This window comes from Trichosurus vulpecula, chromosome 4 (genome assembly GCF_011100635.1).
Source record: "Trichosurus vulpecula isolate mTriVul1 chromosome 4, mTriVul1.pri, whole genome shotgun sequence".
In the NCBI taxonomy this organism is placed as follows: domain Eukaryota; kingdom Metazoa; phylum Chordata; class Mammalia; order Diprotodontia; family Phalangeridae; genus Trichosurus; species Trichosurus vulpecula.
In genome coordinates this window covers 144,456,089-144,481,949 of record NC_050576.1, presented here as the reverse complement: position 1 = coordinate 144,481,949, position 25,861 = coordinate 144,456,089, and the positions used below count along the sequence as shown (strand labels likewise).

At 35.3% G+C, this 25,861-nt stretch overlaps 1 protein-coding gene across 5 annotated transcripts in view; it reads left to right on the top strand.

Moving 5' to 3' along the window:
• The window catches only part of RYR2 (ryanodine receptor 2), an 828,134-nt gene that overhangs the window by 482,930 nt on the left and 319,343 nt on the right, over positions 1 to 25,861 (top strand). For 4 of the 5 annotated variants that reach the window (XM_036753924.1, XM_036753927.1, XM_036753926.1 and 1 more), the window contains 10 exons: positions 1,221 to 1,380; positions 2,982 to 3,129; positions 10,046 to 10,254; positions 12,196 to 12,370; positions 17,558 to 17,766; positions 19,412 to 19,764; positions 20,488 to 20,602; positions 22,217 to 22,377; positions 24,235 to 24,394; positions 24,794 to 24,880. In XM_036753924.1, coding sequence (XP_036609819.1) covers positions 1,221 to 1,380; positions 2,982 to 3,129; positions 10,046 to 10,254; positions 12,196 to 12,370; positions 17,558 to 17,766; positions 19,412 to 19,764; positions 20,488 to 20,602; positions 22,217 to 22,377; positions 24,235 to 24,394; positions 24,794 to 24,880 — 1,777 coding nt within the window. The remainder of the gene's footprint in view (positions 1 to 1,220; positions 1,381 to 2,981; positions 3,130 to 10,045; positions 10,255 to 12,195; positions 12,371 to 17,557; positions 17,767 to 19,411; positions 19,765 to 20,487; positions 20,603 to 22,216; positions 22,378 to 24,234; positions 24,395 to 24,793; positions 24,881 to 25,861) is intronic. The other variant, XM_036753925.1, reaches the window with a different exon arrangement.

Sequence of the window (25,861 nt, the reverse complement as noted above, 5' to 3'; positions counted from 1 at the left end):
GTTTTATGTCAAAACTAAAAGGTTAAGACTTTAACTATTTGAAATTCCTTTCTCTCACATTAAAGTCTATCAGTCTCCATAGTCAATCAGTCAGCTAGCTATTTGTTCAGTAAACATGTTTAATATGTTCTAGGTGCAGGGCTAAATAATGGGAATATAAAGGAAGACAAAAACATGGTCCCTGCCCTCAAAGGGATCACGTTCAATTAGAGGTGATAACATACAAGTAACCCTAACAGCACAATGGATAGATGAATAGACAGACAGACAGACAGACAGACAGACAGGCAGATAGATAGATAGATAGTAAATGGAAAGTAATTTCAATGGGAAGGCACTCAAAGGGTAAAGAAAAGGCAGGGAGGGATTCCCGCTAAAGTTAGTATTTGACCTGGGTCTTGAAGGAAGCAGGAGACAAAGAGTGGGAGGAATGAACTTTCCAGGTGTGAGAGATAGCCAGTGAAAAGGCATAGAGTTGGGAGATGGGAATGTGTGGGACAGCAAAGAGACCAGTGCCGCTGGGTATTTGAGTACACAGAGGGAGAGTAAATTGTAAGAAGATTAGAAAGGCTAGGAAACTACCAGGTTGGGAAAGGCTTCAAATGCCCAGTAGAGGATTTTCTATTTGATCTTGGAGGTAACAGGGAGAAAGAAAAAATTACTGAGAAAAAAGAGATTAGGGGAAGGAGGTATAACCTGGTCAGACTCATGTCTTAAAAACATCACTTAGTCTGATTATGATTAATTTAGTCTGTTTTGTAGACTATAACTCATATTTGACATTGAGTGTATTCATATAATTGAAGTCAACTTGTTATAAGGCAATGTTTCTAATTATGAGAGTATTGTTAATAATGACATTTCATCATGGTGGCAGTATGACTGATACAACATAGTAGTTTTTGCTCCAGTAGAGGCTATGTCCTTATTTGAAAGGACATAGTGAGCCACTAGGCATTGTAATAATGAATTACTGGTCTACTGATTCACTATGCCATTTACTAGGCATCTACAAAATGGGGATAACAGCAATTGCACTGAAATTAAAAACAAGCTTGTCCTCAAAGCAGAATTGTAAGGAAATACTTTCCCTTCCTCCTTTGCAGAGGTTGGGGCAGGTGGGGAAAGGCCAAGGGTATATAAACATAATTTGTAATTGTTTGGGATTTTATACCTTGCCTTTGCAAAATGGCCAATTAAATGGTGTTTTGCTTTTTCAGTTATCAGTTAACAAGTGGTTACAAGCCTGCTCCAATGGATCTGAGCTTTATAAAACTCACCCCCTCCCAAGAAGCAATGGTGGACAAGTTGGCTGAAAATGCTCACAATGTATGGGCCCGAGATCGCATCAGACAAGGTTGGACTTATGGCATCCAACAGGTATTTGGGAGCTCCCACCAATTTAGGCTTGTAATTTTGAGGTATTAGGAATAATTTCCTTTTTTGAGGAATTTAGAGAAGATGGTAATCATAGTACCATAGAATTTTTAGAACTAAACTGGACCTTAGACATAGTCTGGCTTTCCTCCCATTTTATAGATGAGGTTAGATGATGTCCTCAGTTAATTGCCAGCTAATAGTAAAGTCAAGACCAGATGATTATAACAATCATACTTTCTCTAATGAAAAAGGTAGAGTGATGTAGTAGATAAAGAATTGGCCTCAAAGCCAAGAAGATCTTGGTTCATTTCCTTTGATATGTATAGGCTGTATGACCCTTAACAACTTCTTATTATTCTACACCAATGGTGTCAAACTCAAATAGAAATGAAGGGTTGTTAAACCATACATAGCAGCCCTGTACAACATATGACCCACAGGTTGCTTGAGCAGCCTGTAGAAAAATGTAGGTTTACCACTGTGCACTCTCCTGTTTGTCATGTGACCCTTGCCAACCAACCATCATCAGTCTGTGTCTAGTCTAACCTATCTTCTATCTGAAGAAGTTTTCAAGTCATGCAGGTCTGATATATAGCAATCCTTGCAGCTGCATATTGAATTAAATATATATATATGTATTAATATTATCTATTTTGTGTTGTATTCATATTTCTTTTGTTAAATATTTCCTAATTACTTTTTAATCAGGCTCAGGTAGTTCTTGGGAGTGTTATGGGCCATATACTTGACACTCTTGCTCTAGATACCTCCCCTGTGAGATCCCTACAACAGTTAAATCACAGTTATGGTCCTTGTCGCTAATGAAATTTGGCAATTTCTCACATGCAAAGAATTCCACCGAAAAAACCTGGCATCAAAAGACAAAGATCTCACCTTGTCTTTCCTTGTGTACACGTGGTTTCCAGTGAACTTTCCAAACCTGAGCCATCTTTCCTGATGGTTGATGAATTCTCTGCATGGATGTATCTTTTCATTCTTTTTTCTCGACTGCCACAGTCAAACATACATTATTCTTCTGATAGAGTGTTAATGAAATGATCATTTTGCAATTAGTTATCTAGTAATACAGAAAACTTAAAACGAGTTGTTGAAGTTTTTATTATACAAATATTTAATTTAATATCAACAAACTCAATATAGTAGCTTTTAAAATATTTTCAAGTGCTTGAAATTGCTTCATTTTCTCAGACAGCCTCAGCTTGCACATTACCTGAAGATTACTGAAGTGACCAATACTTATTTGCCAGTTCTTGTTGTAAAGATTTGTCAGTGATATGTACAACTAAATTATGTGCTCTCTGAATTGATTTCTTGCCTTGTTACAATGGCAGATGATTTCAAAATCAAGTGAGTTTGTTAAACTAGATGGAGTGTTTATTCTACATTTTGTCTTGATTTCATATAATCAGTTTTAATTCAGTACATTAACTCACTTAATTAATGTATTTTTCATGTGTTTGTAGTTCCTGTGGGATGGGAATGGGATCAGTCTTTTGCCTCAGAAGCCTTGTAATTTGATATACTCAATAGCCAAAGGCTGTAGTACTTTGATGATTTCTGCACCTTTTCTCCTTCTCTAGGATGTAAAGAATCGAAGAAACCCTCGCTTAGTTCCCTATGCTCTTCTAGATGACCGTACCAAGAAATCAAATAAAGATAGCCTCAGGGAGGCTGTCCGTACACTATTGGGTTATGGTTACAACCTAGAAGCTCCTGATCAAGATCATGGTATTTCTCTTTTTTTTGTTTGCTTTTATTATCAATGTAATATCTACCAAAAGTCACATGTGAAAGCAGGAGGAAAAGTCAATTAAAAGCTACAAATGTGGCATAATATAAGTATTTCAGCTGAAACATGGCTATAAATATAACCTACAGGGAAATGGTCTCTTGAGTAATCCCTTCTTTACGTTTTATATATGTGTCATTAGGGCTAGAGTTAGCATTTATTGATCCGTATTGTGAATTTGCATTTCAAAGTAAAAATCACGTCTATAATGTTTTGTCCTTAGGAAAATATATAATTATTTCAGGGAATTAATATTATTTTAAATTCTGCTTATAAAATTACATTTTATTTATACATTGCCTTTCATCAATATAGTTTCAAATAATTCAACCCTTAATCCTGACATCCAATTTGAGTAAATAGTAAATACTAATACTCTTATTTTACAGTTAAGTGAAGTTCAAGGAGCTCTTTCTAATATCTTTAGTACTCCTCTGTTTTATACATTCATTTGTTTCCACTCCTTACTTTGTTTTTTGATAAATAATTTTCTTGCAAATTCCTCAAAAATACTTCCCTTGGAAAACCTAATAGAATGTTGGCCCTATTACTATGCATAGGAACAAAGAGCTCAGTCCTCAGAATAAGGTGAGTATAAGGAAATTAATAGGGTTTTTGTTGTTGTTTTGTTTTTTTAATCTTTACCTGTGATAACGTTGCTATAGAGAACTCCTTGTGAGGAAACTCCCTATCTCAATGCTGAATGGGTCAATGTTGTGTACATTATTGTTTTAGAGAGTTGCCTGGGACATTGAGAGGTTGAGTAACAGGACACTCAGGTTGTATGTGTTAGAGGTGGGAATTATCTCTGTAGAAGTACCCAGGACATTAATCTGAGCTTCATAGGCAAGTGGAATTGACATGTCAGAGTCAGAAACCCTGACAAAGAAAGTCATAACCTGGTAAGGAATAAAACAATAACAAAAAAAACCATGATAATTGAAGATATGAGTCATCAGGGAAAGGTTTAACTAGAATTATTTGAATAACACAGTGGATGACTGGACGCCCCCCATCCCCTAGTCTTTACTTTCACAAAATCACTAAAAGATAAATTATGCATTATATGTAGATCAATTATAGTGAAACCATAGGATAAGACAGAGCGAAATCCCACAAGGTAAAAGCTTTAAGATAAATTAACACTTGGAGAATGCTAGTCCTAAAAATGTACCCTTCCCCATCAGCCTCCATTCTCCCAACAAGAATGCAAGAATTGACAGATGGGCCTCTGATATGGATGCAAACTAGATCCCATAGCTTGCTGGTACATCTTATCCCCTGTTTTCCCCACTCCTAAAATTCTGCAGAGCCACTTGATGATGAAGAAGGGACTAAATGTGCTGACTCTTACATGGTCTGGCACTTAGATGAGAGTCTGTCTAGGCTGCAGCCACTGTCTGGAACAAACCAAGGAGGAAGCTGAGGAAGAGGGCTGCACCAGGCCAGAAGGATCCTGCCACTGTTTAAATAGTTTTCTACCTCCACTGTACCCCATGCCACTCAGATAACGGGTAAAGGGAAAACTAGAGGTGCTACTGCTGTGATCTTTACAGAATTTTCTGTGCTTCAAAAGTTGATCTTAAAGAAAAGAAACATATAGGAGAGGTGAAAGCCAGCAGGAGTACTTGTATAAGTGGAGTTATTTGAGTCCACTCTACATGTGTAGAAAGGTGGACACTAGTACCATAATTTCAGGGCAATCATAAGTAATAATAGCTAACATTTATATAGTACTTGTTATGAACCAGGCACTGTGTTAAGCACTTTACAATTATTATCTCATTAGATCCTCACAACAATCCTGGGAGGTAGGTGATATTACGATCCCCATTTTATGGATGAGGAAACTGAGGTAGGGCTAAGTGCCTTGCCTGGGTCACACAAGTAGGATGTGTCTGATGCTGTATTTGGACTCAGATCTTCCTGACTCCAGGCCTGGCACTCTATCTACTATACTACCCAGCTGCCCCAAGGTAGGAAAGGAGCATTCTCATCTACCCCTGACTGAAATCACATCTTTTTGCCTGGAGGATTGCATCCAAGACAATGCCATTTGGAAGCCTTCTTTTCTTTTACCACATGTGGCACCCTATGTCATCAGTTCTTCTGGCTTGGAAGCTAACCAGGGAATTCTCAATCATGAATCAAACATGGCTAGGAGATGCCCCTGCCATTACTTATGAATCATTAAAATAACTGTAAATGAGAAAATTATTGAAAAAGACAAGTCACTGAAATAATTGTTGATACTTATCAAATAAGGTAATACATATAAAATATAATACTTTATATGCATTATCTTATTTGACCCTTATCATCCTACAAGGAAAAAAGAAGCCCTTTAATAAAATAGAGTATTTTACATATATTCTTTATGAAAAAGGACAGTGAAAAGGAATTTTGAAATATACTCTTGGAAATTAAGAGAAAAATAAAAGGATAAAAAGTGAACAATCAGAAGTAACTATGAAAGGACAAACTGTTTACATTCTAATGGAGATTTTAAAAAGGATCTTTTAAAATCTAATTGTTACAGGGAGGGTATAGATATAGTCAACTGAGGCAAAAGGTATATAGTTTTGTTATGTTCTGAAGATGTAAGAAAAATGAAAATGGAAGTGAAGGGGAGAAAAATACACTCAGGGAAAATGAGAGAAAAGTTGAGGGAACAAATAATGGGGTTGTATAAGTAACTATATGCAAACACGGAAGGAGTGAGGGGAAGGGGAAGTGGTCATGACTTGAACTTTGCTTTCATGTAAACTGGTCAAAATAGGGAGCAGAGCACACATACATACACTGAATTTCTTGAGAAATATATTCAACTCATTAGACACATATATAGGAACAGGAAGAGGGGAAAGAGGAATATGAGAGGGAAGGTAGATTCAGGAAATAATTAATCATAAGCAAAACAAATCATAAGTTTGAGAGGGGATAGTAAAAAATTAACAGGGAAAAAGGGGGTAATAAAATAAATATGGAAAGAGGAATATAGAGAAAAAATATGACAATAGTGAGATGGAGAGTGGAGAACAAAATGGAGAGATATAAACAATCAACTATGACAACTGTCATTTTGAATGGAATAAACCCACCCGTAAATTTGAAGAAGTTAGCAGAATGGATTAGAAAGTAAAATGTAATAATAAGTTGTACACTAGAAACTAATTTGAAACATAAAACCTCACATATTGGTAAAATGAGGGACTGGAGCAAAATCTATTATTCTTTAGTTGAACACACACACAAAAGTGGGTGTTGAAATTATGTTTTCAGACAACAGAAAATTGCTTAATTAAAAGAAATAAAAAGGGAAAATATGTTTTGCTGAAATGTAACATAAAAATGAAGTAATTTCAATTCTTAATGTATATGTGTATATATATTTTTATACACATATGATGGCATGGCCTCTAAATACATAAAGGAAAAAATAATCAACTAAACAAGAAAAAGAAAACAAAGCCATAATAATTGGGGACTTCAATTTACCTTTTTCAACCCTGGACAAATCTAAACATGAAATACACGCAAAAATTTAACTACCTGAATAAAATTTTATAAAGATTAGATATGGTAGATCTGTGGTGATTATTGAATGGAAAAAGAAAGAAGTATACATGTTTTTCAGGTGTAAATGGCACATTTACAAAAAATGAATAGTTTAAGGTATAAAAACTTCATGAACAAGTGTAGAAAATCTTTTGCTGATCACAGGGCACTAAAAATTGTAGGAAATAAAGGCAATAGAAAAAAAGTTTTAAAATCAACTGGAGACAGATGTAATCCTAAAAAATTGTTGGGTTAGAAGTGGAATTGTTGAATGGAAAGGGTAGAAAATTACACTAAGTCTAGTTACAACAATGAGAAAACATTCCAAAATTTTGGGCATATAGCTAAATCAGTTTTTAAGGGAAAATCTATACAGTTAAACACTTATTAAGAAAAAAAAGAATAAATCATTGAATTGAGAATGCAACTAAAATATTAAGAAACCAGTAAATTTAAAAACCTCAATTAAATACCAATATATACATTATGAAAATCAAGCGATAAAATTTGAAAAAAAAATTATTGGATTGATAAAACCAGGAGCTTTTTTAAAAAAATCAATAGAGTAGACAATCCATTCATTGATTTGATTAAAAAGAAGAAAGAAGAAAACTATATTACCAGTATCAAAAATGAGAAAGAATTCATAACAAATCAAGAAAAAGTAAAATGTTATTCAGAACCATTTTGCCCAAAACATGCCGACAAAAGCATCAACTTAAATGAAACAAATGAATATTTACAAAAATATGAAATATTCAAATTAACATAACAGGAACTAGAGAATTTAAGCAATTCAATATCAGAGAAAGAAACTGAACAAGATACAAAAGAACTTCCAAAGAAAAAGAAAAGCAGGACCAGATGGATTTACAATTGAGTTCTTTCAAACAGTCGAAGAAAAATTAATTCTAATATTAAATTGCTTGCAAAAATAGCAAAAGAAGAAATGCTACTAAATTCCTTCTTTAACAGTTAGTCAATATTCATTTGTTATGTGCCTATCATGTGCCAGGAAGTACTGAGGCTACAGAGGAAGTCAGGACATAGTTCCTGCCCTCATGACAACATGCAAACAAATAAGTACAAAAAAGCTATATATGAAATATATAGGAAATAATAATAGAGGGAAGGCAGTATAAGTAAGAGAGATTGGGAAGGCTTCCTATAGAAGATGAGATTTTAGTTGGAACTTGAAGCCAAGTGATGAAAAAGCATTGCAGACATAGTAGGCAGCCAGAGAGACTGCCTAGAGCTGAGGGAGGGAATGTCTTTTTCATGCAGTAGCATGGAGTTTAGTGTCACTGGATTGAAGAACATGTGTATGTGTGTGTGTGTGTGTGTGTGTGTGTGTGTGTGTGTGTGTTTGTTTTAAGGTATAAGAAAATTGAGTGGAGGAGGGGTGAGGTTATGAAAGGCTTTCAGTGCTAAACAGAGGATTTTGTATTTGATGCAAGATGTGATAGGGAATTGAGTGGCTCCTGTTATTGAGTGTGGGGCAGAAATAACAAAGTTGGACTGGGAAAATCACTATTGTGGCTGAATGGATCATGGATTGGATTGGGGAAAAACTTGTGGCCAGGCAGAGCCACTGGCGGAGCTATTGCAATAGTCTAGGCATGAGATGATGATGGTCTGCACCAAGGTGGTGGCAGTGTTAGAGAAGAGGGTATTACAAAGGTGAAAGTGACAGGCATTGGCAACAGATTGGATGGGGGTGGGGTGAAGTTAAAGACTAGTGAGGTGTTGAGGATGATTTCTATCTATGTTTCAATCCTGAGTGACAGGGAAGATTGTGGTATGCTTGGCAGTGATAGGAAAGTTTGGAAGAGGAGAGAGTTTAGGGGAGAAAAAGAATGTTTAGTTTTGGACATGTTAAGCTTAAGGAAATCATGTTCAAGATGTCTGAAAGGTAGTTGGAGTTGGTAAGTTCTGTATATTGGGGAATATTCACCATATTGGTAGTAGTATTATATTGACAGCTAAAAAATCTCCTTATCACCATTATTTAGAGAAATGCAAATGAAAGCAATTCTGGAATTCTCCCTCTCACTCATCAGCATGGCAAAGATGACAAAAACAGAAAATGATATATTTTGGAGGAACTATGGCAAAAAATGCACATTGATGAGCTGTTGGTAGACTTATAAATGGATATAACCATTTTTGGAAAGCAATTTGGAATTACACACAAAATATTACTAAATAATATGTGTGCCTTTTGACCTAGCTATACTACATCTCTTCCCAAAAGAGATCAAAGAAAGAGAAACAGTTCTTTTATATACAGAAACATTTATAGCAGCTTTTTGTGGTGGCAAAAAACTGGAAACTAAGAGAATATCCAACATCTGAGAAATGGTTCAATAAGATATGATAGATAAATATGATGAAGTACTATTGTTCTATAAGAAGTGAGGAAATAAGTTATTTCAAATAGATATGGAAAAGACTTTTGTGAACTGATATAGAATAAAGTAAACAGAACAAGAAGAGCAATTTGTACTATAATATCAATATTATAAAAATGAACAGTTTTGAGGATTTTTATAAACTGATGAAGAATGAAATGAACAGAACTGACAGAACAATTTATGCAATAATGACAGTAGTATAAAACAAACAACTTAAAAGCTTTGGAAATAGTGACCAATGCAGTAATAATTCATTGTTCTAGAAGACCAAAGATGAAATATACTATCCATTATAGAGAGTTGATTCTCTCTCTCTCTCTCTCTCTCTCTCTCTCTCTCTCTCTCACACACACACACACACACACTACTTGTATAATTTGTAATAGTCATATGTTTTTGCTATGCATATTTGTGAAAAGAAATTTATTTTTCCTTTTTTTTCCCCAACGGGGTAGGAATTGGGAAGGAGAGAAAATTGATTGCTGTTAATTTTTTAAAATTTGTAGGTAGTACTACAGATTTGAAATTTTGCTTGCATTTTAAGATGGAGTCATCTTATTATTAGTTTATGTAGCTGTTTAATTTTTTTTCCAAGAGACCTATCATGAAGTGGGAATAATCTACAAATGTTTGTAATATAAAAATAAAACACCAACAGAACTTTAAAAAAAACTATATCAGATAAAACCAATTATAGAAACATTCTTTGATCTAGACTATTATTGATCCTAGTTGTTATTTGAAGAATTATGACCTAAAAAATTTAATCCCTAGATTCTTTTCAATATAGTGTTTACTCAAATAAGTATCAAAGCTGTGAAAATTCTTCCTTCTATTTCACTTACTTAGCAAATAATCACTAGATTCTTTTAACATTAAACAGCCACTAGAACTGAAGTGTGCAGTGGCACGGGAGAAAAGTTCAGAATCTTCCGTGCTGAGAAGACTTATGCTGTGAAGACAGGAAGATGGTATTTTGAATTTGAGGCTGTCACTGCTGGAGACATGAGAGTTGGTTGGAGTAGACCAGGTTGCCAGCCTGATCAGGAGCTTGGCTCTGATGAACGCGCTTTTGCTTTTGATGGCTTCAAGGTATGTATACTTTGCTTTGTGCTAAGTGTCTCGGAAATGACATATATCTAATTTTCAGAATCCAGTCACCATGGATTTTTTCCTGGTACTACTTTTAATGTTCTGGTAGCCCAAATGGCTTTTAGTCCATTGACATTTGTCTATGGTGATCATAGGGAAAACCTAAAACATGCTAGAACAATGTGGTTGAATCAGAGGAAAACAAAAAAAAACCAGTGTTCATTTATATCAGAAAATGTCATATCAAAGCACATCAAAAACATGAAATGTGTAGTGTGAAGATTGTATTTCTATTAGAAGATGGGCAGGGATTAAATCTGCTGTACAATATGGTATATAGTTCATTTAAAAAAAATAATTTAGTTCTGCTTGGTGACTGTATAAAAGCGGTAGAGTGATAAACTAAAAAGAATTACGTATATTTCTAAATCATTAGGTGAATATTTGTGATGGGGTGCTCTGGCCCCAGCCCTAAGATCATGTCTCTGGAAGCCTCCCAATTTCTCAGTAGGACCCTTTCCTGTGAGAAAATTTTCTCTTGTTGTAGAACACATTATCAGAACTGATAAGAGGAGTGCCAGGCCCAAGGATTTTTGTTCCTGGCTGGCCCAAGGACTTTCTCCCACCATATCCCCAAGGTCCATGCCTCTGACAACTCCTTCAATATCTGATACACTCCCTACGCTTTCCCATCTATAGCTCCCCAAAACACGTGGACTCTTAGATTACCTAATTAGCATCCCTGGCTTTCCTTTCCCATGTCCCTTTTCCATATAAAACCCAGTGCCATCCTCAGTCTCTCGCAGGTTCCCATAAGGATCCTTGCTGGCTTTGCTGAAATGTTATGTAAACTATTTGCAGCTTGATTAAGAGAAGGCTTGAGTGTGTGGATGCATTCTAGGAGACTTTGCCTTGGCATTCTCGAGGTCCCAGTACCCCAAAACCTCGTCATTTGGAATCAACATTGCACTTAGTAAAACTCGGTTACACTACTCACAATTCCATAGAAAAGAGTTATCACTCTTACAGGAAAGTGTGGGAAATTGCTCTTTGGATCGTCACTGTTATCTTGACTTACGGTATACTGAATCTCTTTTTAAAATGTCCATGCTGTGTTATAATATGGAAATTTCTTGGTTCTTTTTATTATCTAACCATCCGATTCAAAAAAAATTTCTAGTGGTACATTGTTGCTTCCAGGATCATGTACAAAATGCTCTGTACAAAGCCTTTCATAATCTAGCCCCCTCCTACCTTTCCATTGTTCTTATACCTTATTTCTTATTTATTTTGTATACAGTTTTCTTTGTATATATTTGTTTTCATTTGATCTCCCTCATTACATTGTAAGCTACTTGAAGGATTTTTTTTAAACCTCTTTTTGTATCCCCAGTGTTTGGCATATAGCAGGCACTTTAAAAATGTTTATTCATTGACTGATTGATAGCAGACCCATCATTTTTTTCCTTATGTGAAAGAGTTCAAGCCCTTAGGCTAGTACAATAAGGCTAGAGCCCTATATATGCACCCCTGAAATCAAAGTTCTCATCAGAATGTTACCCCTTTAGCAACTCCAAGTTTGTTTCCCTTATGAGGGGAGTAGAATATATCTTTCAGATATGTTAACATCACAGTGAGGCCTAAAGGAAACTGGGATTCACCAAAGAGAGAAGAGAGTTATATTCATAGTTCATGAATTGCTTTGAGTCCTCATATGTTTTCTACATTTTCTGTGGTGTAAAATAAAGACTACTTGATATTCATTGTTACCTTGCATGTTTGCATAGTAGTTGGGGACCCTTTTATACACATATGAGAAGAACTAGATATTAACTATATGCTTCATACCTAGTAGATACAGTACAGTTGGGTGGTTGGGTGAAGTGGTGGAATTATTTATTTTCTGAATCCTGTGGAAAGTGATCCTGGGTTCCTTCTCAGGCACAGCGTTGGCATCAGGGCAGTGAGCATTATGGGCGCTCATGGCAAGCGGGAGATGTTGTAGGCTGCATGGTTGACATGAATGAACACACCATGATGTTCACCCTGAATGGTGAAATCCTCCTGGATGACTCTGGTTCAGAACTGGCATTCAAGGACTTTGAGGTTGTTGATGGTAAGTACTTGTGTACAAGTTTGCCACATGGTGGCTCAAAATCCTTTATACCATTATTCTTCTGTTTCAGGGTAAATGAACAGATGAGTTGCATCTCCAAATAACAAGTATGCCATGTAGCTTGTTTGATCAGATGTTTTTGAAATTGATTTCTAGAAAAAGTTCCTTATTTTTCAGTTTGTACTTCCATGGGGCATAAATATCTTTCATTTGTGTGAATCAGGAAACTAATGGCAGACAGTAACATAGTTTTCCTACAGATATTAAATTTCCATTTAGGACCCTGAAAACTGCTATTTTTCTTGTTATTTCTTATAATACATCTGTCCTTATGAATAAGGGCTTATTGAAATTTTTGGTTTGGACTTACTTGATATTTTGATCATAAAAGAAAACCTTTTTAACAAGTATTCAAATTCAATTGGGTTTTTCTTAATCATTATGTTAAAAATAAAGATTATCAAACTACCTAGTTTGCTCTGAAATCTCATGCCTAAGGCAAGGAAAACAGAAACTTGATAGATAATGCTTATGAAAATACCACTTTGTATGTGTATAGCTTTGTAATATTAATACTAGCAATATCCTGATTATTCTAAGGCATAAATGAATGAGATTTGATCAATTTATAGGTTATATAATTTGTTTACAGAATGGAGAATAAGACCTGATTCAAGGATAGGGAGGTTTATAAAACAATGAAATTGATTTTGTAAATGTCAACTTTATTTACCACAACTTTGGAAGATTAGATTGGAGCTAGTTTGTGAACAACTTTAAATATTAAATGAGGGAGTTTTTATTTGGCTATAGAAGCAATAGAAAGTTTCACTGGAGCTTCTTGAGTAGAAATGTGGCATAATCAGACCTGTATTTTCTAATTGCAATCCAGTTGTGGAAGGATTGCAGACTTTTAGGAGGCTATTGCAGAATGATGACTTTGTGAATGAAAAGAAAGGTATATATGGAAGTTATATTACAGAAATGGAATTGACAAAACTTGCAACTGAATGGATTCATGGAGTGAGGGAAGAGCAAGTAGTTAGGGAAGGCTCTGAAGTTATGAAACTAGGGCTATATCCCAAAGAGATAAAAGAAAAAGGAAAATGATCTATATGTCCAAAAATTTTTATAGCAACTCTTTCTGTGATGGAAAGAATTGGAAACTAATTGGGTACCCACCAAGTTGAGAGTAATTGAACAAAAATGTGGTTCAGTCAGTCCTCATTATTTGCAGATTCTGTATTTACAAATTTACCTACTTGCTAAAATTTATTTGTAACTACAAAATCAATACTCTGTGACACTTTTGTGGTTTTTAGGAAACATGGCAGAGTAGCAAAAAAATTGAATTGGCCAACATACATTTTCACAGCTGAGGTTGAACAAGGTGATGCTCTGCCTTTTTTTTCTTGTTCTCATACTGTAAACAAATGTCCTTTTTACTGTCTATTTAGTGCACATTTTTGCATTTTTGTTTTTTTTGTTGTTGTTGTTTCTGATTTCACTGGTTAAAATGGCCCCCTCATAGAGCTGCCGATACTGCATGTGAATGATGAACTATACCCAGATTTGAATAGAAGTTAGAGAAAGGGCTGTATTATAGTTTAGAAAATACTGTGCTTTTAATGACCCTGATCTTGTCCTAAAACAGAAGCCTGTCTTTTTCATAGCAGTATTCTTCTGGTGATGATATACAGACTAAAGAATTAAAATTGATAGTCACCCACTGGGCAATGGAGAGGTACATGGTGGAGGTTTTTAGGATATAACAAGTTGCTAAATGATTGTTGTTTGTCCTTCAGTTTCAAAGAGGACCAATGACATCAAAGGTAATGTCTTGATTTGTGCATGAATTGAATTTGAGTGAGGTAGACTTGTCCAAAGTTGTCACCCTCGTTCTCTCTTCCTGAATCATCGAAGTCCAGTGGCAAGGTAAAAGTCAGGATGACTGGCAATAGCTTGAGATGCAGTAGATGACCTTGGTGTCTTCATGTCTCACCAAGTTCTAAGTTTTCCACAGCTCCAGATTCCATTGCCTTCATGGCCTTCATCCACCCATTCCTCTGGGTTAAGTCTTCACATTCTTGGGTTGGATATCCCCTTAACTCACCAATAGGTTTGAGGCCTGTTGGTTATGCTCAACTTGGTTTAGTCTGTCTCCCAAGATGATTTACTGGGGTGTGGCCATGACACATGCTGTTGCTTTTTGGAGCCACAGGTGAGACTTGGGTGAATCAGGTGGGCACCAAAGGTGGATGAGCTGCCCTGAAAAGGGCTCAGCAAGCCTTCATACCAGAGGTGCTACTTCTCCTGAACACCCCACACAACTCTTGCTAAATGAAGCATTGTATGAAAAGTGGTAAATAAAGGATATCATCAGATAGAGATAAAATTGGAAATAGAATGCAGAAAGGGATAACTAATGAGCTGTGTGCTTCATTGGTATATTTATAATGTCAAGAGAATTAGAAGAACCACCACCATGTTAGATAGATCACTATGAAGGATTTATGGGAGGATGTGGACAAGAGTCACAGAAGATGAAAAGGAGTGGGTGGCTTGCAGTCAGCGCCTGTGGATGGAATAACCACATTGATGAGATCTTGTAGGTCTATGGAAATATGTAGGAAGTAAAAGCTGATATCCATGTATTGGATAATTTAAATTTATCTTTATAGGTAATTTCCTTATATTTTTGTGAGATATGGGTAGTCTGAAAATAAGCATATACAGTATGTAGAGTAAATATAAAAAATGCCAGTCTTTTTACAAATAAGGTAGATGCAACCCACATCTATAATCTGATGTGACACTTCCAACTATTTGTTATTTTCCACTATATAACAAATAATGTCTTATGCCAATTTATGCTAAAGGAATTCAGACTGCCTCAGATCTACTTTGATGGTTTAAGCATCCTTCCTTTGATTATTCAGGATCCTCTAGGAACATCTGCTTGAAGAACAACTCTCCTTGACTTGTGCATCAATGTCTATCATAGCTTTAGCTTTAGCTACAATTTCTTATTTTGTTTCAGGATGGTAATCATCGATACTTCCTTGAAAACAGCTGCATAAATTCTTGAATTCTAGTTTATAGCACCAATTGATAAGCACATATATAAACACATATATATGACTGCAAATAGGACAAGTAGCATTATAAATTATTAGATCTGATTTTTGTCACCTAGTGCTTGTTTGCCAGTTGCATAATTTTTATTGCATTTTAATAATTGATATGTAATAAAGTAAGAGGCATAAATCACATTGGCAGAACAATCTACTGTCTTTCACTGCATAATCATTGCACCATTTTTTTGTTTTTGTTTTTCAGTCCAAAAATTGGTTTATAATCTTTCATCATAATTTTGATATAATATAATTCTGTTCATCATTCCACTTAAAGGGTAAACAGAGCATCAGTATATTCCCCAGTGGTATGTGGATATGCATTTATCTCTTGCACATTGTGAGCCACAAGTCTAGAATTCTCAGTGCACGTGGATCGTCAGTGTATACCTGAAAGCTGACCTGCACAGTTTGTTTATAGTGCTGCAGTACTAACTATATTGTCACTCAACTCAGTGAAGAGCCTCAGGCGCAAGGGGAGTAGGCAGGCAGGTGAAGCTGCCATGAGTAAGTTATGTGATATGTTAAGATTTGCATCTTCCCATGCTAGCTAAACTAAAAAGTTTGTCTGCCAGCTATACAGTTTAGTAATAAATGATTTTTAATTAATACAGGCACAATTTTTTTAAAGCTTCACATAATGGTTGCATCCTACTTTTTTGCAAAAAAATTTCCATAAAATCTGTGATGATTTTGTGGGGAAATGCAGTAGATTATTGTAGTGCAAAACTTTTATCTTGTTTTCTTATTTATGATTTTGCCTTAAAGATTGGCTGACACATAAATACATAAACTATACCCTCAAATTATCAGTTCATATACCTTTAATATACCTTAAATGTGTACATTTAATCTTTTTTTTCTAAAATGAAAAGTTTAGAAAGAAGAGATGAAATGTAGTGTGTGACATGGTCACATTTTCTTTATGACATAGCTGTTCTCATCTTTTTTTTCATTTTTAAAGTATCTGTTAAATTATAGACATAGAAAATACCTAGTTTGATACTACATTCAATAATGGATAGATTTTCTAACGCTTATGTGCATCTAATTATAATTTTTCAATTTCTCAAACATTTTAAGCACCTACTATGCCCGGGACAGTGGGCAAAATTCTGAGAATATACAAAATTACTGCTTTTAATGAAGAGGATAGAGTGGCAGAACCAGGACTAAATGCAGATCTTCTGTCTCCAAGTGCTTTTTTCACTATATTGTGCAGCAGAGGGCAGTCAGCAATTTCAGTAGGTCTTTAGCATGTAAACAAGAAAGAGACACACATAGAGTTTTAACTATGTAACAGTGACCCATTTTTATTTAGAAGTATAATTTAGTTGAATCATTTCTTTGGTTTCATGTGTGTCGTTGGAAACTCTGACCTCCCTGATAAAATTGCCTCATTGTAGTTCACTATTTTACACTTGTTTGGCTGACAGCTCTTGGTGTCAGCCTCGTTTGTCAGCTTTCCCAAAGGTGACCTTCTTACATTTAGTTTTCTTTCCGTATCCAAATATTGGACACTGTCTAGTTAAAAAAAATAAATAAAAGCTCTCAATTCTTTATTGTCAATGAAGATGTCACTATTCCATTGCAAATCTGAAACTTGGAAATTGATGTTTCCAAAAGATTTACTCTCAAAAAGAATATTCTTTAGTTATTAAGAAACTGGATGGTTGTCACAGTATTGTTTTTACTCATATGTGTATATCTATATCTATATCTATATATTCTTGTTACACTGCTTTTTAAATGTCACACTCAATTCCTGAGGGATCTTTGGATCTTTGGTGTGTGTGTGTGGGGGGGAAATGGGGGGAGGTGGACCAATATATTGGCCAAGTTTCCACTCCATGTAATATTTATTTTGTTTTCAATTTATAGAATAAAATAAGGACTTTTGTAACATAGTATAAAAAAAGATAATTGAACATGAAATTGCAAATCTATTATGTACAGCTTGCTATTCCTTTTAGATATGTAATAAAGTTATCATGTAAATTTTGAGTTTTTCTTTTTTTTTTCTTCCCTCCTCCTGTCCTTTTTCCCCCAACAGGATTCATACCAGTATGCAGCCTAGGTGTGGCTCAAGTGGGACGGATGAACTTTGGGAAGGATGTCAGCACCTTGAAATATTTCACCATCTGTGGGTTACAAGAGGGTTATGAACCATTTGCTGTTAACACAAACAGGGATATTACAATGTGGCTGAGCAAAAGGCTTCCTCAGTTTCTTCAAGTACCATCAAACCATGAACACATTGAGGTCTGTTTTCTATATCGAGTTCCTCAGATGTTTATTTAGCGTTTTGGGGGGGAAATGCATAGTTTTCTATGATGAAAGATAAGAGAAATTCAAAAAGAAATATAATATAGATTCTATTATGGGAACTAGCCTGTGATGCTTTTAACCTGTTACCCTGCTGTGCCTCCAATTTTCTTTCACCTGTGAGCCTTCAGAATCTGCTACTTTTCCCCACCGATTTTTACCTGTTCCTAGTATACTCTTGCCTAGTTCTGGGCTCTCTTTATCTACCTACTGTGGAATTGACTGTAAGTTTTTATTTCCTCTTTGCCCAGCTAGCTGTCAAATAAATACATATCTTTAAGGGGTTTTCTTTTTCAGGAATTAGTTTTTTAGATAACTCTTCCTTTGGTAGAATAAAAATACTTTGTAAGTGAAATGATTAATAATAGGCATTCTGCTCTAATAGTAAGAATGATGTCATGATTTCTCCTAACTCATTAAAAATGCAGGATTTGTATGTCTTTTTATATTTCTGCAATGCTTAATCAGTTGGTTCAGGAGTAATAACTTACTTATTCACAATATTGAATTTTACTTATTATAGCCAACCAATGTCAGTAAATGATTTGCCTCTGCTGTTAAGAACTTTTCCAAATACCATTACTGATAGAGCTATTGATCTCATTGATGAAGAATGACTTATTTCTCTTTTGTAGACAGTTTCCTGCTCAATTTAATCTATCCTCATTTTTTATAGTAAGGAGTTAAGTAAAACTTATGTTAACTGCCTAAAACCATTCATCAAATTAATGACAGAACTGAGAGTGTATCTCCTGTTCCAGTAAATGAATCAGCCCAGTGAATGAATGAATGTAAAGTTATTTATTAAGTGTTTTCCCTTTGGTAAGCACCGTGATAAGTACTTGATATACAAATAGAAAAGCAAGATAGTCCTTACTCTCAAACAACTCACTTCCCAATTGGAGGTGACAGTGCATATAGGCCTCAGGTACAGGGTGAATGGAAAAGCCCAAAGGACCTTACTGTGCAGCTGATGGGCATATGGTAAGGTCTGTTGTTCCAAAGGGTCCAGCAGTAGAGTGAATGTTAACATCAAGAGGTCTGGACAGCACAGGGGCTGTGCAGGTTGTATTGTCCGGTGATCTTCCATCTCAATGGAAAGTTTGTAGTTGATAATGTCTTACTCAGCAATACAATGTGAGCAGTCATGTCAACCCTGAAACTGGGGGGCTAGAAGGGCCCAGAATCAATACTGTTGGGAAAGTTGGGCATAGGCTTCAGTTATATAGAAGAGCAGGCCCTCTGGACTCCCTTTCCTGAGCATGAACATGTATGTTTAGCATTGAACAGGAGGAAAAAAGGGGAAAAGAGAAGTGAGAATTGCCAGTGAAGTTAAGGGGAAGGGAGGATCCCAATAAGATCTAGGCAGAGGAATGACTAGAGCGGGAATTCCTAATCTAGGTCCACTCTGCCCTCTAGTGCCCAATGGGATTTCAGTACTCTCTATTTTACACCTGTATCCTTTAGAAAAATAATTTAAAGTTGAAGCAATTTGTGAAGATTGGAAAGTGCAAAAGTGCATTTTAATCTTTAAAAAGAAAGAAAAGATGTGATTTAAATTATTGTTATTTTCACTTGTTAGGTGACCAGGATAGACGGCACTATAGACAGCTCTCCATGTTTAAAGGTTACTCAGAAATCTTTCAGTTCACAGAACAGCAGCACAGACATCATGTTTTACCGCCTAAGCATGCCTATTGAGTGTGCAGAAGTGTTCTCCAAAACTGCTTCAGGAGGGCTACCAGGCAATAGCCTCTTTGGCCCGAAGAATGACTTGGAGGATTATGATGTGGATTCTGATTTTGAAGTTCTAATGAAGACAGCTCATGGTCATTTGGTGCCTGACAGGGTAGAAAAAGAAAAAGAAGCCACAAAACCAGAGTTCAATAACCACAAAGATTACGCTCAGGAGAAACCTTCTCGTCTGAAACAAAGGTCATTAACACTTAAAGTGTGATTTTAGCTATGTAGTCAGCCTTTGTGAGGGAGGGCAGGTTATAGAAGAAGGTAAGGGATCTTCCAATCTAATAGCTTATTCACATTTAAAATTAATGCAAATTCTTTTGATAAGAACAATAAATCTTATATAGCACTTTAAGGTCTATAAAGAATTTTACATATATCATTTGAATCTAATGATAATTCATATTTTGTATGGAATTTTAAAGTTGTAAATCATTTCACTTAACGTATTCCTAAAAGCTACTAAGTGAAAAATTGTTATTATTGAGGATTATTATGATTGAGAAATTTTTAGTATTCTCAATTTAAAAATAAAGAAACTGAGGCTCAGAGAGTTAAACTGATCTATCCAAAGTCACACAGACCATTATATCAGAAAGATATTTTCCCCCAAGAAGATATGAAGATTAGTAGTCTTGACTGAAACCTAAAGTGCATCCATTTTAATATTTTTATGTTTCCAGTTTAGCTGTAGCTGATACCATAATATCAGAAGTCTTTTAAGACAATGTGGTGATGATTTTCCACCAAGAATTCCAGTGACAAAGATAAACTATGGATAATGGTATAGGTGATGGAATTATCTGAGCCAAATGTAATGTTTTATAGGTCATATGAAAAGAGGGTGTTGTGTCTTCTTATACAAGTCAGTACTGTGTGACTATGTTCATTCCTCAGTCCTTTAACACTTTCCAGGTTTATGCTCAGAAGGACAAAACCAGATTATAGCACAAGCCATTCTGCAAGACTCACAGAAGACGTTCTTGCAGATGACAGGGATGATTATGATTACTTGATGCAGACCTCTACGGTATGAAATTGCTGTCTTTTGTCGGTTTTTTTTTCTTAAATTTATATTTGTTAGTTACTTTGTTTCACATTTTACAATGGCACATATTATTTCCCCAAATTTCAGAAATTTTTTTTCAAAAATGGTTACTCAGTTTTTTCTATTTTAAGAATAAAATTTTAAGGATCATTTTTTGTAGCATATGGCTTTGTCTCCCCAAAGAGGAAGGCAAATATGACACAGTGAAATTTTTATTTGAGAAAAGATACTTCCAGGAGAAAATGAGACTATCTGTTCAGATTTTATTGCATAATTTATTTGTAAAATTATACAATACTACTTGACTTTCAGAAGTACATATAATCTCTAGTATTCTTCAGCATGGTTCTTTGCCTGAGAAATCTCACTTAGTCTTCTGGGTCTGAATTAGGTAGTTTGCTGTGGAAATAAATAGGAAGGAAAAAAATATGAGAAATAATAACCAGAAAGAAGCAACAGGATTTGGCAACTGATTAGGTATATAAAGTGTGGGAGAGGAAAAAGTTAAAGACAACTCCAAGGTGATGAGCCTGGATCAGTAATGTTATCAACAAAAATAGAGAAATTCTGGGCATGGGCAATCTTGTAGGCAAAGATGATAACATTTGGGGCCTGTTGTGTTTGAATTCCCAGGAAGACATTGAACAAAGAGCTGGAAATATGGGACCAGATTTCTGGGGCAAGATTGAGGGATGGAAATAATGATTTGAAAATCGTCTGCATAGATATGAAGATTTTTACTATGGGAAGGGGTGAGCTCACCAAGGGGGAGAAATAAGAGAAAAAAGTAGAGAGCAAAGGACAAAACCTTAGGAGACATCCACATTTAAGGGATGTTTTGGCTTTTGTATTTCCAGTACATGCATATAGTAGGAACTTAATAGATATTTTTTGATTTGAATTGAATTGAAGAGGACAAGGAACCAGTTAAAGGGACTGATATACAGTTGATAAGGTGGTAGAAAAATGAGAATGAAGTGTTACGGTTTTCCATATTTAGGCAAGAACCACTTTTCCCCTGCCAGTATATTTGTCTTGACTTCCCTCTTCTAAACCCTAAAAGGAAAAAACAGTATCAGTTATAATATCTCTGTGTCTGATTCAGATTCTTGTATACTTAAAAAAACTTGAGGTTGGAACAATTTCTTGTAGTTTTAAGCAGTGAAATATTTAACTCCTGAGTTAAGAAAAGGAAGATATATTCACAAGAACTGAAAATCATATTCTAAAAACACCCTCAAGGAAGAAGACATTTGTTCAGGCTTGGAGGTTTCAGAGGCTTGCAGGCAAAACGAAATAACGTTTATATTTCAAATCCATTATACTTGAGAATGAAAAAAAGCCCACAAATAATTTAGCATATTTCCTTGCAAATAAGTCTTTTCCTCTTTCATTATTTCTGATGTATCATACATATATTATTTTGTGAAATTATTACTCTGTTGCTAAAATACGTTTATCAGATTAGGCAGTCTTTAGCAGAAGAAATGAATGTTTTTAGGCATATCGAAAGTCAAGACTAAATCTAATGTATTGTTGTAAACCATTTTGTAAACCAATTATCTTGCTGATAATTTATTCTCAACATTTTTACAGTATTATTATTCTGTGCGAATTTTTCCTGGGCAAGAACCTGCTAATGTTTGGGTAGGCTGGATTACATCAGATTTCCATCAGTATGACACAGTCTTTGACTTGGACAGAGTTCGGACAGTAACAGTTACTCTGGGAGATGAAAAAGGAAAAGTACATGAAAGGTTTGTTTCCTTTACTTTTATTTTAATTGAATAAAATTTAACATAAATTTTGCATGTGTTGGTGAATTGTAAACTTGTTTCTTGAATCTAATGTCCAAGGTAATAGTCATTGAATAGAAACAATTTAACCTGGCTGTTCATATCTGTGTCCCTTTTGGTACCCTTTCCCACAAGTCAAGGTTTTGAATCTAAAGAAAATAATATTGTTAAATTAGAGAACACTTATCTGCTATAAGTAATAATTGTATTTTCAAGTAGCTTTGTACTTGATTTACTATGGGGTGGGAGGGAACAAAAAATTCTATATTCATGATTTGAAGTATTTCTGATGAGTGATTATTAAATATTTAGGGTTAGTTTGACATGCATTTTGGGAAATGGTCAGTCATGGTGGGGAGAAAAATGTGGAGAAAATGTGGGATAATAGTTTAGAGTAGGTGGCTAGAATTTGAATGGAGACTGAGGAGTAGTGGGTTCTTTTCTCAGCTTTGCCATTGACTCGCTGTGTGGCTTTGGGTAAGTCACTTAATCTTTCTGTGCCATCTTTATTTTCCATTTGTAAAAATGAATCAAACTCAAACCAAACCTTCAAAAAAGTGAAGAAGTCTTTATCTTCCTTGCAGAATAAAACAAGAGAAGATCTAACCATTCCCATCCACTTCTGTGCCCATCCATCCTCTCTGGTCTGCTGGGGCAGGTTTTCTTGGAAAGAGCTCTCCATACTGTTGCTTCTTTCCTGTACCTCCCAATGTCATTTTCAGTTACTGGGAAACTTTATCCCGTGCCTTCATATAAAAGAGCTTGAAAAGTTGTGGGATTAGTACAATTCTGAAGGAATGCCTTGCTTTAGTATGGGAGCAGGAGCAGCAAACTTCTAGTAGATTTCTCAGGGGAAACCTTTGGCTTTCAGAGATGGTGACCATTTAACGAGTTTCCTATAATAAGAAAATAGCTATTGTAAGGATAGGCCTGCTGAGTGGGAGAGATGATTTTGATGTGTGTGGATGGGAGGAGGTGGGTTGGAGATGTAGAAGAAGTTATTGGGGAGACAGTCATATAGATGGCACACAGAGAGAGAGTCAACTCTTGATTATTCAGAGGCCTATTATCTAGTTTCTGATTATCCAAGCACTTCATTTTAACTCCTCTCCCTCCTCCTGCCTTACTTTGGCTGTTTTGCTCTGCTTGTACTGGGAGTGACAGAAGAAGGGAAAGAAGTCAGCTTTACTGCTTATTACCATCTCTGGCTAATGGTGGGGCAAAATGTTAAAACTAATGGCTAAAATCAGTTTTTTCATTGTTGTCACTGAGTTTTCTTGTATCTTTGCAAAGCACATCCCATATTACAGGTGACTGGGAGTTGACTATAGAGGGATTTTGACGTATAGCCAAATTTTGTGGATCTTGAATATTTGATGGTTTACCTACCAATGTAATAAAGCAGTCTTTTTGATAGTATGTAGAAAGAAATACTTCTTGACTCATAACAAGGAGGAAAGGGCATGAAAATGAAAGTTATTATAATTGTTATTTATGTATAGTTAAACTTTTTTGAACCTCAGAAAAAAGTAGTTTGGTTTGAGTTTTTTGAGGGAAGGTGCAGGTCAATTCTTACTTTTCAAACTTGTTGACCTGTCCCTATTAGGTATGAAACTTAGAAAAGTGTAAGACCTGATTCAGAATTCCCACTGAAGTCAACAAGTTTTGCTCAGAACCACAGAATCAGGTCCATTATGCACCTATCCCATTACAGCATGCGCTTGTTGCTTGCGCAGTATAATTTAGGTTTAGTGTGCAAAATGTACATGTTTGCTGTATCTGTGGGTGTACATAGATTAAATGTCTTTTGAAATTCAGCATCAAACGCAGCAACTGCTATATGGTGTGTGCGGGTGAGAGCATGAGCCCTGGGCAAGGACGCAACAATAATGGATTGGAGATCGGCTGTGTAGTGGATGCTGCCAGTGGGTTGCTTACCTTTACTGCAAATGGCAAAGAACTGAGCACATATTACCAGGTACCTATTTCCTTGCTGACATCACATTTTTTGGGTTTTTATGGAATGTTTATTCCATTAAAGGAAAATATTCATTTTGAAAGATGTTGATGTTCGTGAAATTGTCTTTATAAAGTAGATTTGAATAATTTTTTAAGAAATATGTTAATTCTACCTGTTGAGTCAAGTTTTAATAAGAATTGTATCTTGAGGCTTTGAAGGAAAAGGTGCTGTAAAACCCCAGGAAACAAGCCCATGATAAAGAAAAATGCACTCTATAGCTATTTTTTGAAAGATATTCAAAATATGAGGGAAGATTCTGCAGTTACTTTCTATGATTTATTCCTTAGTAATTCCAAAAATATATTATCTTAGAATTTCTTGCTATTTTTCAGTTCTTATATTTATTTATTATTTTAGGTTGAGCCAAGTACAAAATTATTTCCTGCAGTTTTTGCACAAGCCACAAGCCCTAATGTTTTCCAGTTCGAGTTAGGAAGGATAAAGGTGAGTAAGGGAATTTCCTTTTTTTTTTGTAACGGGATTCATAGCCAACTGTCTTATCAGGTTGAATTGGGTATTTTATTAGCATTGGGTATAGCAAACTCTCAGTGTCTCCCAACATAGACTCTCTTTTTAATGAGCCCTTCAGCTTCTGAATGCATACATGAGGACAGCAGTTCTCAAACTTTTTGGTTTCAGTACCCCTTTAACACTCCTAAAAATTATTGAAGGCCCCTCCTCTCCACCATAAGCGTTTGTTTACATTGATTATATTTCTATTTATCATATTAGAAATTAAAATGTCTTAGCATTATTATGAAAGGTAATTTTGACCCTTCAGGGGACCCTAGACCACACTTTGAAAAAGGCTGCATTAGAACACCATTGGCATTAATAAGACCAAAAGAAGAACTGGCTTTATTGACCTGAAAAATTAAATGTTTACTGATAATGCTTAATTTCCAGAGAAAAGTTTGTATATGAAATGTATCTGGCTTGAGAATTTGGAGAGTATAATAAAATCTAGAAACATTGACTTTCATTAATTGTTCAGTGATTTTTGTGATTTTCAAATCACTAAGAGTAGGGAAAAGTTGAAAAGGGTGGGGCTGAATGTGCATATTATCTTGTAGCGAATAGAAAACTGGCCATGTTTCAAGTCCCCACAGTGGCTAGGCAAATCATTTAGTCTCTCCTTGCTCTGGGAAACTTTCTCTAAGCCTATAAATTTCAGGTGAAGGTGCTAACCAGTATTTGTAGTAATTTTGCTCACCCAAATGTCTCCTATATCAGTTTATCTCAACTTCATCATTCAACTAAAACTATTTTCTATGAAGTTACCGGTGATTTCTTAATTGCCAAATTTAATGACATTTTCTCGGTCTTCATCCATAACCTATTTATGTATTTGACACTATTTGACACCTGCTCCCTGTGGTTACTCTCTTTCTTCCTTAAGTTTTTGCAACACTCTACTATCCTAGT